This window comes from Chelonoidis abingdonii, chromosome 8 (assembly GCF_003597395.2).
Source record: "Chelonoidis abingdonii isolate Lonesome George chromosome 8, CheloAbing_2.0, whole genome shotgun sequence".
NCBI classification, from domain to species: domain Eukaryota; kingdom Metazoa; phylum Chordata; order Testudines; family Testudinidae; genus Chelonoidis; species Chelonoidis abingdonii.
In genome coordinates this window covers 75,028,965-75,044,130 of record NC_133776.1, presented here as the reverse complement: position 1 = coordinate 75,044,130, position 15,166 = coordinate 75,028,965, and the positions used below count along the sequence as shown (strand labels likewise).

Below are 15,166 nucleotides of genomic sequence, written 5' to 3'. Positions count from 1 at the left end.
GCTTAGAATGTGTTTTGCTTTTATTTCATTTGACCAGATCTGACTTCTTGTGTTTTGACTTATAATCACTTAAAATCTATCTTTTGTGGTTAATAAATTTGTTTGTTTATTCTACCTGAAGCAATGTGTTTGGTTTGAAGCATGTCAGAGACTTCCTCTGGGATAACAAACTTGGTACATAACAATTTCTTTGTTAAATTGATTAACTCATATAAGCTTGCAGCATCCAGCAGGCATAACGGGAGGTTCCTAATGTTGTGTTTGGGACTAGAGCTATTGCAAATCCAAGCAACAGCTGGCCAAAAGTGCTCATTAACATAGCTGGGAACAGCCTGGGAGTGGGGGTTCTCATAGCAGAGCAGGGTAAGGCTGGCTCCCAGAGTCGAGGATTGGAGTGATCTAGCCAATCACCAGTCCAGATAACAACAGGGGAATGTCACAATTAGTTAAAGCAGTAAAAAAGTTTATTAACTACAAAGAAATTGAATTGAGCATAAGTAATGGTACATAAAAATTAGAAGTGGTTACAAGAAAAGAGATATTTATTAATGCCCAACTATATCAGATTCAAGCAAAGTTTCTTACCACATGCTCCAGCAAATTACTGACCAAATTCTGAGGTCAGAACCGCTCACCCAGAGTCCAGTAGTCTCTTCAGATGCAGTGAATGTGATGGACAGGGGAGTAAAAGAGACCCTTGGGAGTGTTTGCCCTCCCTTTTATAGATTCAGTCTCCCTCTTGAAAAATATTTCCAGCTGGGCATTAAGAGACAAAGTCTATGTGGAAAGAATTTCCCTGCTGGCTTTTCCTCACGTGATTGAGCCTTCCTTGTTTCCCTCCCAGCTTGATGACTCTGTTTATTGCTTAAGTGCAAATTAAGGCAAACACTTTCCTTTGTCTAGGACATTCCTATTTGCTGATTTCTGTTTGGGCTGGGCTGTGGTGTTTGGAACATGTGTTAATAACAATATATAGGTAAATCTTATAACTTTATATAAAATGTTGCCACAAATATTTTATCAGGATTATACTGATCAGGAAATTATGAGTTTTTAAATGATACCTGAAAAGACATACTTTGTACAAAGATTAGTACAATAATAATAATATGCACACAGAGACTATTTACAGTTTTGGGAAAGAGCATATTTCTATAGTAAAAAGACTAGATATTTTAGTAAACAGCCAAGTAAATATTATTGATTTGCAAAGGTCCAATAAACAGATTAAAAGGATATCATAAAGCCAATGTAGTTATTCGTGCTGAAAATCTGCCCATTTTTAAAATGCCAATCCTCTGCATATCTTCCTGAAATGTAGTGAGCGCTTTGCTGTATTTTCTCATCTAGTAACAGAAACTTGGATATCCTACAAACTCACTAACTTAAATCACAAACCAATTTGAAGACTGAATAATTTTTAAAACACCCAAAACTTTTATTGTCTTTGAATTTTAGCACCATACCACACAATATAGAAACCAGCAGTATACATTTTATTACGTGCATCATTACTCAATCTTTAACATTGAAATGGACACTTTATCAAAGGGAGTCACAGAGACAGCTGTACAGTTCTGTAGTGAGCTGACATCTTATTACAGCTTTGTGATGTTTGTGGTATGAGACTGTTAATACATCCCAACATCAAAACATAACACAATGCGTTGCAGTGCCTTATATGACATGCATTGCCAGGACATCACTTCATAATTATTTTATGGCTTTCTGATTCTCTAATATTTTTATTTTTTTCATTTCAACCATACTAGTTGGTCAGAATCAGGGGTCGTTCCTCTTTCCTTCCTAGTTTTGTAAAGGGTAAGAGGGGGACCCTAGTCAGTCTGATCTGAAGGTGAGAATATGAAGTGCTGCTCAAACCTAGATTCCAACACTGCATGTAGGTTCCAAAAGAGCATAAGTTTCTACAGTTACAGGCTGGATATCGATATTGCACATATTTCATTTTAAAAAGACATACAGACTTTTAATTAGTTGCTCTATTAGCAAAGTTGCCTCCTTTATTATAATGGATGAGTTTTTGCTTCTAGCTGTGTCAAAAGGAGTTTTGCCATTGACTTGAATGGGAGCAAGATTGTGGCTGTTCATAAGAGTAAATAAAAACCTTTTAAAAGATTTTTTTTCTTATATTTATATTATGTATATACATTATATTTTTTACATTATATATTCTTATATTTACATTATTTTGCACTAGATAATTTATTTGGACCATGACAAAGCTCAGATGAAAGATGGACTCAAGAAAATAAGATCTGTGATTTTTTTTCAGATATTAATTTGTATCCCATCTTTTATTATTTAAATGAGTACAGATCAATCTGTTTTATTTCTCAGTTGCTAGCAGATCTTGAAAATAGCCCAATGTTCACGCATGACCTTGAGTGTCAGAAACTTCTTATGGAAGCTATGAAGTATCATCTCCTACCGGAAAGAAGGTCCATGATGCAGAGTCCTCGAACTAAACCTAGGAAGTCTACAGTGGGTGCACTTTATGCTGTGGGAGGCATGGATGCTACTAAAGGTAAGTTTGGAAGTTTTTTCAGTTATTTTAGGACCATTCGGATAATAATAAATGACAAAGCAGTTATAGGGTTACTAGAAAGTTTCTAAACACAGAAATTTAGGGATGAAAGAATAAAAGATCTGCTCACTCTGTGCTCTGTCTTCTAGCAGGAAGACCCACAGTTGTAAGTACTAGATTAACGTCTCAAAGTTTACACTTCAGGTTCAATTCAGAGAAGCACTCAAAAATTTAGAGGTTTATAGCAGAATTTTTCTGAAAAAAACAATGAGAAGAAAATTACACTATTTCCTACATGTGACCAGTTTGGAAATACTGTGAAACAATCTTTTGTATATTGTTCTGGAACTTTGAGCTCCAGTCTTGACCAAATCCTGAAAGGTGAGAGGGAAAAATATAGAAAATTAAAAAAACCCATCAATATTATTGGACCTTTTAAAAAGTATAATTTATTACCGCTTCTAAACAAAGCAAATCCCATCTTTAAAGTAAGAACCTTTCAATAGATTCTTGGTTTTTTCACTTTTGCAACAAAACATAACATTTTTCAGGACTGCAAAGAAAATTCTTATAGCTTGTCACTGAAGGCTAATTGTTACAGCTGTGTTCTGTGTTTTGAGACTAATTGTCTGACCATGGCAGAAGAAAAACATGAGAGAATAGATTGTGGTTGCTTAATCATTTCTATATAACCCCCAGCAAGGTCTCAGCCATCCCACTGTTGGGAAACCACTGCCTTCCCCTTATAAGAAGATTGAGGGGGCTAGAGGAGGAAAGAAGTTGGTTCCCTGGTGTTACAGATGTAGGTGCCATGAATTTCCCTTCTTCAGCTCCCATAAGGGCTGATTTCCTTTACATCCTTGTCCAATCCATTTTATCCAATAACTATAGCCTTTTCATAACAAGAACCTTCAGTGAATATATGCCACAAATTTTACTCACTAAGTTGCAACATTACAACCTAACCCCCTTGGCCACACCCTACTGGGTCCCAAACCTGCTGTGGGGAAGGGGTGAAAAAGCTCATCCTGACTCGGCCAGTCTGGCAGTGAGGGGAAAAAATCCTTCACAGCGCCCAAGAGAAAAGGGGAACTAGTGTGCTGTTCACAATGGATCATGAAGGGACTCTGTCCCTTTTTTCTAGATCCTATGGGGCACAGGGGAAGTGCTCCCAGCCTTATCCAAGTGAAGCAGAGCTTTCTCTGGGGCTGCATGAAATATGACCACCACCTTCCACTTGTCCCAATCTGTTCCAGCTATTTCCTGCTCCTCCTTACTCTGCACAAGTAAACTTTCTCCCCTTCCTCTACCTCTGCTGCCAGTTGTGGAAGGATCCCTTTAAGGTGCAACAAACCCTTTTCTTCCAACCAGCCGGACAAGAACCCAAAGCATACAGTGTAGTGAGCACATTCCCACACCTGACGTCATGTTCAGTCACAATGGCACGTACACAACCAAAAAAAATCAAGGAAATATCACTTAGTTTCTTTTCACAGTCTGCATCCTATTCTTTAATGATTTACTGTGAATTATACATAGAAATATCATTCAACAGCATTCTGTGACTAAGCCTTTTCAAACTACTAAAAAGAGGCTAGAAGCACAAGTTCATGCGAACTGTAATACTTTTATGTATGTCACTTTAAAAATGGAATAGTTCATACATTAGGGAACATGCTAATTTATGTTCTGCAGGAACCTTATCCTCACATCTACAGTGCATGAGCCTGGAAATACAATTATTCCAAAATGTCATAGGGTTACGTCACAGAGCTCCCACTCTTCAGAAAATAAGCAACACGATAGGATGTTACGATTAGTTTGAAGTTAGTGATTCGCACCTTTATTACATTTTGCTGCATGTAATGAATATTAATAGCATTTCAAGACAGTTTCCCATTCCACTTTTAGGTTTTCAAAGTATTACATATACTGAGTGAGTTCCTTGAAAAATTACAGCTCACCTCATAAACATCAAATATCCATAACAGTTAGTGTTATGAAGAGCACGAAAAATGGTTAGCATGATTGATTTGTATTTCCGGAAGAGTCTGAAATAATTGTAACTCTATAGTCTTTTAAATGCAAAACACACCTATCACTAGATAAAAAAAAGAAACTGAGGCTCTTTTCTGAAGTCAGTTTCACCAAACAAAATTATACTGTAATGGCTAGATTGATATTCTGTGTTTTGGTGAACAATATTAAGCATTATTGAACTGTGTAAATCATCTGCTACCAAGAACTGAAAGCTTAAAGATAAACTAGCTTCCCCCCCCCGATCAAAAGAAAAAAAATCCTATTTGTTTTCCAAGCAAGTACTAAAAAAAGAAAGGACATTTTTAATGAACATGTGTACTTCCTATCAGTGAGTCTTTTTACTCATTATCTTGGAAAGAGTCCATTTGTTTGAACTTTCGCCTTTTGATGGTTAGGAAGTCAGTATTTCCTCACTTCCTCACTTTCCCATGACAGCTCTGACTCACATCTTGAGCCTGCATTGGATTTGTAAGGTAAAATCAACACCTAACTACTGTGCACTAGTACAACAACATGGGGAATGGGAGTAAATTATCACCTCTACCAATAATGCATTTCTGTTAGGAGAACAAAAAACCCCAACCCTCTCACCCCCACCAAAAAAATAAAAAATAAAAACAACCTGTGGTAGCAGGCATACCTAGTACCATTCATATTTATCAGAGGATATCATGAAACAGCTCAAAGAAAGATCAAAAGTAGGCTTATTTGCTGAATTTTTCAGAGCCTAGGTTCACAAATCCCATTGAATTTGAATGAGTGTTGGATGCTTAACTCCTATAGGCAGGGCTGCTGCAACCATTTAGGCGGACTAGGCGGTTGCCTAGGGCGCCGAGATTTGGGGGGGGGCAAAAAGTGCCCTCCAATTTTTTTTTAAATGGTTGAGCAGCCACTGCTGCTAGGACAGAGAGGGAGTCTGAGCTGCCGGGAGCCGGCAGCCCAGGGTGTCCCCTGGGTCAGGACACTGCCGAGGCAGCCAGCAGTCCAGGGTGTCCCCTGGGTCAGGGCGCCGCCGGAGGGGGCGGCAGGCAGCTCCCGTGGAGCTGCTGCAGTGGTGCCTGCGGGCGGTCTGCTGGTCCGCGGCTCGGATAGAGCCGCCGCAGTCATGCCTGTGGAGGGTCAGCTGCTCACGCGGCTCCGGTGGATCTCCCGCAGGCACACCGGACCCTCTGCAGGCACCACTGCGGCAGCTCCACCGGAGCCGCGGGACCAGTGTGTGGGGCGGCGAAATTGCCATCCGCCTAGGGTGCTCAAAACCCTAGCACCGGTCCTGCCTGTAGGCTTCCCTGAAAATTACAGCTGGTATGCACAGATACACATTACATAGTTAATGTAATTTCATCTACTTTTAAAATTAGTGGGTTGACTGTTTCTTTAAATCTTTTGAAATAATCAGACTGGAGGACTTTGGGAAAGCTCACCCATTAGGAGATCAGAGCAAACTGGTAGGGGGTCAAAGGAATGAGTCGTAAATAGGCAAACAAAATGAAGAGAGCATTGAAAGAGATAGTGAAAGGAATATACAATTTCAGAATGAAAGGAGAGATTAGGGAAGAGGAAGAATGTGGACAAGATCAAAAGGGAAAGGGGGGGGGGGAGCCAAAATATAGAAAGACAAACTATTTTAAAATGTTATTTTAAACTTCTTGATCTTGTTAGTTCCATTGCCCCACTATTCCTCCAATGTATTTGGATCAGTATTTCCAAACAGGGTCTGGTAGGCAGCGATGCTTTCCAGGGTGTTAGTCAGAGCAGTAGGGATTAGTCAGATTAATTTCAAGAGTCGCTGGATTTTGAAAAGCATGCAACAGCCACCAGAAGGAGATAAAGAGAGAACATTAGAAATTGTTCTGGTTATTTCAATACACTTAACAAGCACAGTGGTGGAGTCTCTCCCAACTGGATTTGTGAGAGTACTACACAGCAAATTCTAAACCTTCTTTCCAGTTTCTTCCTCCTGTTGTGTTGGTGCCATAAACCATACTTTAATTGCTAATTACAGCTCTGTGGTACTTGCCTTCACTTCTATCAAAATTAGTAGATTTTATTCACATTAGGGGACTGGCAGAAAATCAATTTGCTTTTTCCATATGGTTGCCTTCAGGACCACTTGAATGAATCCACCCAATCATGCTAGAAGGGATCTTCAGACTCATAGGTATGATTAACAATTGCCTCCTGCCTACCTTAGTTATTGGGCAATGGCCTCCCTGATGTGTTAAATCAGCATTTACAGAAGCAACAGCAGCTACTGAATGACTGACAGGAGCCAATGCTTTGAAAAGTGTAAATTTTGACTGGCATGGAGTCAGGGTCCTAATAATAGAGGTAGAAAGGAATCTTTCACTAAAAGCATTGCAAAAAACACATCAATGTAAAAAGAAAAAGTGAAAATACAGATCATGTATTATTGCAGATTTGGGATTATTTCAAGGCCGTGATGTGGTTGGAATTTGTGGTAACCAGCAATGGGCAAGCACACAATTTTACCTTGTCTGTTTTTAATAAAGTAAAACATATATCATAAATATTGTTTTGGATGCACATGGAGGACTCAGATACATTCAAAAATATATTATAGGGCAGATATTTAAACATGGCATCTGCAATTTTTCTTATGGTTGTAACAATTTAAGTACAAATATTGCTAGGCACCACAGTGCCCCAAGATATCATACTCATAAGAAAATGAAAAGAAGAGAACCTCATAATACCTAAATAACTCATCAATTTAACAACTTTGCAAAATTAACTATAGCCAAAACATTTGTTTATATCTAATCCTGAAGCCTCTAGTGCTTGATATACTTTTATATGCCTGACTAAGCTATACCAATGCATTTAACGCAGCTGTCTCAGTAAGTCCACAGTTTTCAACCTAAGAACTAGATCTCAATTAGAATCAATGCACAGCATTGTCAAAGCCTTCACATTTCGTAATGGTATTTGTGAGGGGGAGTGGGTTGGGGGTGGAGAGGGTTTTGGAATAGAAACGACCGAATGTTAAACCCTAAGGACCATCTGTAGTTTAAAGTTTTGATAATTATGCTTTGAACAGGCACCACTACAATTGAGAAATATGACCTTAGGACAAACAGTTGGATACAAATTGGTACCATGAATGGTAGACGATTGCAGTTTGGAGTAGCAGTAATTGACAACAAGCTCTATATTGTGGGAGGAAGAGATGGCCTGAAAACCTCTAATACAGTTGAATGTTTCAATCCAGCTACCAAAGTTTGGACTATAATGCCTGCTATGTCAACTCACAGACATGGCTTAGGTAAGAGTTAGAGTTACTGTACAATATACATTGCACCACATTTACAGATTAATACTACTGCTTTTAAGGATGATAAATGTAAATGCTAACTATTGCCATAATTTTTTAAAATATTTACCAATACAAAGCAATGTCTATACAGGATATTTTTCAAATCCAGCTACTTTCCCACTGCTATAAAATCCTTCCTTGTTATTATCCTAACAAACTTGCACTGGCCTTTCAAGTTAATTTTGCTCTGAACATTTGCAAAAGTATATACAAAGGTAAAAGTAACAAATTTAGTAGAAAAATCTAAAATCCCATTGACTATCTAAGGGATCTATTTGCAATACACAATGGACTTTGCAGATGCCATTGACTTCAGTTAGCATTGGGAGTGCTCAGCACGTCTGAGGCACCTATAACACTGGCAAATATATTTAATTAAATATAAGTGTGCAAAGACTAGTATATTTACAAACATTTACATCCTATAATCAAACACACTTTACAACATCCAATGAATTTGTCCTTTCAATTCTATTTAGAAAAATATTCTTCTTCTTTACCAATTATCCCACTGAGAGAAAGCTTATACAACTCAATGTATGTTTGGACTATATCCCTCTATACATCTTTAATAACTATGTGAAATCAACAGTAATCATACAACTGTGTATTCCTATTACAGAACAACAAAAACAGGGACAATTTTAAGGCTGGGTGGGCAATATAAACAGGATTTTAAAAGGTAGAAAATCCTCCTTTGTAGAAAATTGTAGCATGTGAATTGAGAGGGACACAATTCTAGAAACATGTATTTCATGAAAATCTTTGAGCTGTTCATGAAGATAATCATTACAGTAAACACAATAAGAATAATAATTTAAAAAGTCATATGACCATACAAGCACCCCCGGTTTCATGGCATGTATTACCTTTCCACCAAGTACTCTGTACTGACATCACAGCTTAGTGCTCTTTCAAGTCTGTCAACTTCACAACTATTTGCTTTGATAAGACAAGTAGGAGCTATATATATTACATAAAACAGGTGAAATCCTAGCCACAGTTAAATCAATGGGAGATTTACTATTGACTTCAATGAGGCAGGATTCACCCAATATATAGGCTATAACGAATGTTTAAAGTTAGGTTTCTAAATCAGCCTGATTTTCAAAGCTGTCTTGAACCTATAGCTCCTCTTAGCTTCGGTTAGATTTTGTGTCTTTGAAAATCAGGTCATTTATTTTTAGGTCTGTAAATATGGATTTAAAAGCCTAACTTTAGGCATCCAGATTCAAATGAAACAAAAACTAAACATACTATAAAGCATTCTAAACAATCTGAAGGACCATCCATCCCTAAAAGGAAATGAGAAAACTCAAAGGCTCCATAATAGCTGAATGAATTTGTTCCTGTACTTAAATGCACAGCATCAAATGCAAAGCATATGTGCAACTTCTAAACGTATTAATAAATACTACTACTACTATTAACCTGAAGGGTTCAGTACAAACAGAAATGGCCGAACCCTGGAGCGGGAAGTGCCCATGTTAAAACTGCTTCCCTGTTTATCTTTGAATGAAAATCAGTGTTTTTCCAGCAGAAATACTATATTTGCGTAAAGTGTATGTGACTTTCATTCTGCTCAGTGTCATGCAGATTTTGTATAGATTTATATGAGGTGATTTTTCTGTAAAGACATTTTAGAGAAATGAAAAGCCATAACTATAGCAGGCAATGAATATTAGTTACTGAAATGTCCTGATGTCAGACCTATCTAATTTTGTCCCTAATTCTATTTTTCAAAGGCGTAGCAATGCTTGAAGGACCAATGTATGCTGTTGGCGGTCATGATGGATGGAGTTATCTTAATACAGTAGAAAGATGGGACCCCCAGGCACGGCAATGGAATTATGTTGCTAGTATGTCAACTCCTAGAAGCACAGTGGGGGTTGCAGCATTAAATAGCAAGTATGTAAACAGACAAGCTGAAGGACTGGGGGTGGGTTGGAGGGTTGTTTACTTACTTTTGCTCAGTTATGTGGTGTGACAATTTACTTCCAATATTTAATAACTTCTTCTCTGAAGAGAACTTAAGATTGTATAATAGCAGAAAGACATACCATCCCAGACCACACAATCTCAAAAAAATATTGTGGTAAATATCCTTTCAAATTTTCCCTTCATAAATTGTATCTTTATGGTATTTTAGCTATTCATAGTTACGCTAATTTGAAATGATACCATAGTCTTTTCAGAATTTCAGATTTTGGTCTTTTGATCTATTAGCTTTTTAAGAAATGTTTTCATTTTACTTCTACCTTCTAAAATCAGCAATAGACTGCTGCTACAATGTCTAGAAGGATCCACAAGCTGAAAGCAACACTTATCCACAAAGTAAATAACCATTGTAAACCTAAACCCCATCACCCCCTTCACTAGCAAGTCCAAAATAAGAATAGAACAAGAAACAAAAGGGAAAAAATACTCAAAACAGAGAGAAGGAAGGGAAAGTTTTAATCATCAGATTTGAAATAATTTATCTCCCCAGAGCCATAGTTTTTAATCTTGTCAGTGTTTATATAGCCTTTCTTCCATCTAATCTAGACAAATTGAGTTCCATGCAGTTTATTGTTCCTGGGTCTTTCAGATGAGAATTTAAAATGGATGTTCTGTGTATGTTTCAGAGATACTACCGATCCCCAGGAACTTTGCACAAAAATAGACATTCTAACCGTGCATCTAGGGCTAAAAATTGCCCCTCCTCCCAGTATTGTGTAGTGAGCCACACTCTATTTTCTTCTATTTCCCAATTTAATAAGGGGCTGCAGCATTTCAGCGGTTGGTGGAGCAATTCCTAAATTAGTATAGGATAGGATCAATTTTATCCTTCATTCCCCACACACCAGTCAGGAAGCAAATTGGAAAACCAGATGAAATGGCCCAGCTGCTTTTGGGGACAGGGGTTTCATTCTATGGAAGCCTCTAGGTATGATGTTTTGTGGGGCATAGATGAGCATGAAAAGGTCCCCTAGTTCACACACCCCTGCATCCCATGCTGCCAAATGCATTTATATAGCTTTCAAATTCAAGCAAAATTATAACCCAAAATATGGCAGAATGAAGCTGGCAAATGACCTTAAGAGTTTAATATATATCTGTTTACTCAATACGTTTACTCAGAATAGTTAGAGAAGCAGAACTAGCTATTCAAGCCCATTTTATCACAGAGGAAATACCTTGCGGACATCCTCAGTATAAGTTTTACAAGAAACTCCTCTTAGTGTCTTCTACATTGATATGCAGGAAATCCCTTTGCTAAAGAGGAAATCCAGCCCCATGCTGTCTCAGGCCTCAAGCACTCCTGAAACAGGCTGCCTGGCTCCAACCTGACCTAATTTATGACTGTTAGTTTTGTGAGGTAATCTACTGCACAATAGGGGATACGATGAGATCAGTTGTGATTCATTTAGCTCTTACTACTGCCCTCCAACTTGGTGAAAGGCTTCCATGTAGACTTTTAAAGACTTTCTCCCTTGTTTCCCCAGGATCTATTTTTTTTAAAGCAGTGGTACTGAAATTAGAATACTTGACCATCAATTATCAACCACACCAGGAAACATTTTCATTGAGTTTCAGTACACACAATGTGTTTTGCCCAAGGAAACACCTAGGAACAATTCCAGTTTATAATGGTATTTGATCTTTCCCACCTCAGAAAAAGAGAGAGGTGCATTTTATATTTAATTTTTAAAACATGTCCATCATATTGTGCCTGCATATATATTCTCACATTAAAAAATATATCAGGGTATATACCACCTCAGGCAAAACAACTGTGTAAGAAGGTGAGCTTTACCCATTGCCTGAATTCAAAAACTCAAGCTGTGTAAGGTTCAACCAATGAAGAGTGTGCCAGAGTCAAACAAATGTTAGAATTTAGGTGCTGAGAGTAAGAAGTTTGGTTTAAACAAACATTTCCTGACCAGCTCTAGTGAGAATATATCATCTGATTTCACCTGCAAAGATGGTTTTCATGGAGATAGATGATGATTTCTCTGGGGCGTAAGATAAACATCATGCAAGGTTTGAAGATCAACATGACCTTGAAGAACTACATCTAAAAGTGAATAGGGCACTCATCCAGTCTTTCAAGCACACATTTCCCCATCCGGGTACCATTAAATACACTGCACCCTTCTGCACTAGATATAATGTCTGAGCAATCTGTGAGTAGCGACTGTACAAGTCTAATCTGGAACTGAAAGCGGTATGGATGACAGATAAGGTTCATATCTGAAATAAATTCTCACACTAATCACCATCAAGGCACTGCAGCTGCCTGGGAGCAACCTCCAAGAAACAGTGGGAAATCCAGAAGGGCCCCAGGAGTCATAGAAGTTATTGAAAAAAAGTCTGAAAAATATCCTGAGTCATGGAGCAAGAACCATCCTCACCATATTTTCTCTGCCCCTAACCATTCAGTATCATTTGTGTTGTATCTGGATTGAACTTCAGTCAGATCATTTTAATCCAGGTCCTAATGTTAGCCAGGCACCAGAAAAAACAAAAGACTCTGTACTATTGAAATGAAAATGTCATCGCAATATTAACGGCAAGACAGTGCAAACTATGTCACTGTGTCCTCCAATAGCTTCACACAAGTTTAATAGAAAAGATGGATATAACAGTTCCCTCCTGAAATCTACCTTGAGGTATTTCAGACAGAGGGAATGATGTGTCTAATAATTTATCTGATATAAGATTCAGTTTATTAAAATTTTAAATTATTAATGGAATAACAACAAGTCAACCATCCAGAGATAAACATTTGTAGCATCTGTAGGAAAACAACATTATTTTTAAGACTACCTGTTTCCTGTTTTGTGTCTTCAGATTATGTTTAATGAATAGCTCATATGTGAAAAGGCTCTGTAATCTTATTTTTCTTTTCTATACTACTTAGAATACTTAATAGTGAGACATGCAAAAATATGGTAGCATTCTTTTCCTTTGAGATTAGAATCATATTCTCCAAAAAGCATTATGGAAAAAGAACCCTAGTGCACAGTTAGTTCCAAATTTCAGTCTGTGAGATTATTTTACAGCATTTTAAGTGAGGCTAAACAAATAAGATCAAATGAATGAGTGAAGACAGAACATATATTTACAACGCTAGTTTATCCTCATGTGGATTATTATAGATTATATGCAGTTGGTGGACGGGACGGCAGCTCCTGCTTAAAATCCATGGAATGCTTTGATCCTCATACTAACAAATGGAGTATGTGTGCTGCAATGTCTAAGAGGCGAGGCGGTGTTGGTGTTGCAACGTACAATGGATTTTTATATGCAGTGGGAGGTCATGACGCACCAGCTTCCAACCACTGTTCTAGACTTTCTGATTGTGTGGAAAGGTAAGGATTTTTATTTTATTTTTTTTTATATCTTTGGACACAAATTTACTTACAGCACAACAAAGGAAATCCCTTAGCTTGGAACATTACATTTGCAAAATATATTACAAAAGTAAAATCATAAAATGGGAAGGGTCTGATTTAGCTGGCAGAAGTAAGGAAATTCATACCCAGGGAAAATGCTCTATCAGCATCCACATTCTTAGGTGTAGGTGTTGCTATATAAAATCTATGGCTACAGACTATCTTACTTATTTAGCTGTATAATGAAATGGTCAGAGTTATTTTGATCTTACATTTATTTAGTAAGCAGAACCACACTATAGCTGAATTTAAATTGATTTTTTTGGAGGCTGGGGTTCATATAGAACACAAATAAGCAGAATCTGAAAATTTGGGTTTCCATACCCAGCAGGAGCAGAATCCTGCAAGTTTGATCAGTCCTATTGGTGTGTTACTTGCAGAAGGGCAATTGAACAAATTCTGTTTTCACCAAACCCCTAGGTTGCATGTATAAACTATCATGACTAATGAAGGACTCGTTCATCCCTTTACACAGCTGTTTCAGAAGCACATTAAGCTTCATCACATTTGACATATTCCCTCTCTAAATTACTGTTCTTGAAAGGTGAGCTTCATCCCTATCCAGATACCCAACACGAGGCCTATGCACCATTTAAGTCCCACTTAAACCCTCAAAGCCATCAGCTAATATGAATAGCGACAAGATATTACAAGATAGTTGCTGGGTTTGTGTGCATTTATTGAAGAAAAGATTTCAAGTTAACCCTTTTATGCAAAGATTTTTAAATGAACCTTATTTAAGCATATTTCCATATTAGGTGCTGCCAGCAGATGTACAGACTCTCAGAAAAATGCAGACACTGGTCACATCTTTTTAAAAACAATAATATTGTTATGTTATGTGCTACCCCCCTCCCTCATCTCAGTCTGCAATATGAATGAGGATAAGAGTATGTGTCATAACTAGATAGGTAAGGTAAGGGTTAAGTTTCTTTTACCTGGAAAGGGTAACCAAACACCTGACCAGAGGACCAATCAGAGAACTGGATTGTTTAAAGTCAGGGGCGGGAATTTGTATACTCGGGGTCTTTTTTGTTTTCTCGGCTGTGAGTAAACAAGGTTTCCTCCTAACTCCTTCTTATTTCAAATATTATACCAAAAGTCTGTGAGTACAAAGGAACCCCCAAAGCAATTCGGCTATGAGGAGCTTTGGGTTGTACAAATAGATGTGGATGGCTGTGTCTTTTGTTGTTTTCTCGGCTGTGAGTTAACAAGCTTTCTCCTAACTGCATCTTATCTCCAAGTGTCTCCTACACATCTGTGAGTACAAAGAAACCTCCAGCAATTCGGCTATGAGGAGCTGTGGGTTGTATTTACATGTATGTGGATTGGTTGGACTGGTTTAATCGGGCTATCTTTTAAATCAGACTGTTTCTTCATATTTTCTTATAAGCAAGAGCCTGTATTGAGTTTCTTAATGCAAGATTATTGTTTTGTATTTTCTTTCTTTTTTTTTCTATAAAGTTTTCTTTTTAAACCTGGTGAAAGTTTCTTTTCTAGTGAGGCAGAGGGGGGAGGGAAACGCCCAAACTCGGTGCCTCATCTCCCTATTGTCCCAAGGGCGGGAAAGGCTATAGGACAAAGGGAGGGGGAATTTCTTGTGTGAGCTGACTAGGTCAATACCTAGCCTCGGGGAAGCTAGATTGCTTCTCCGGTTGATTTCAAGGAGCGAAGTGTAGCATTGCACCGGCTAACCCAGGAAAGGGGGGGGAAGCTGGGAGAAGAGAGAGAGAGAGACCCAGGGCTCTGGGTTTTGGGGGGGTCCCCCAAAGGAAGAGTTGGGGACACCAGAGAGAGGAAAGGGGGAGG

The 15,166-nt window shown here is 38.1% G+C and overlaps 1 protein-coding gene across 1 annotated transcript in view; it reads left to right on the top strand.

The window, feature by feature from the left end:
- KLHL4 (kelch like family member 4) overlaps nucleotides 1-15,166 on the top strand; it is an 84,811-nt gene that overhangs the window by 65,919 nt on the left and 3,726 nt on the right. The window contains exons 6-9 of the mRNA XM_032771354.2: nucleotides 2,359-2,545; nucleotides 7,644-7,868; nucleotides 9,665-9,827; nucleotides 13,061-13,273. Coding sequence (XP_032627245.1) covers nucleotides 2,359-2,545; nucleotides 7,644-7,868; nucleotides 9,665-9,827; nucleotides 13,061-13,273 — 788 coding nt within the window. The remainder of the gene's footprint in view (nucleotides 1-2,358; nucleotides 2,546-7,643; nucleotides 7,869-9,664; nucleotides 9,828-13,060; nucleotides 13,274-15,166) is intronic.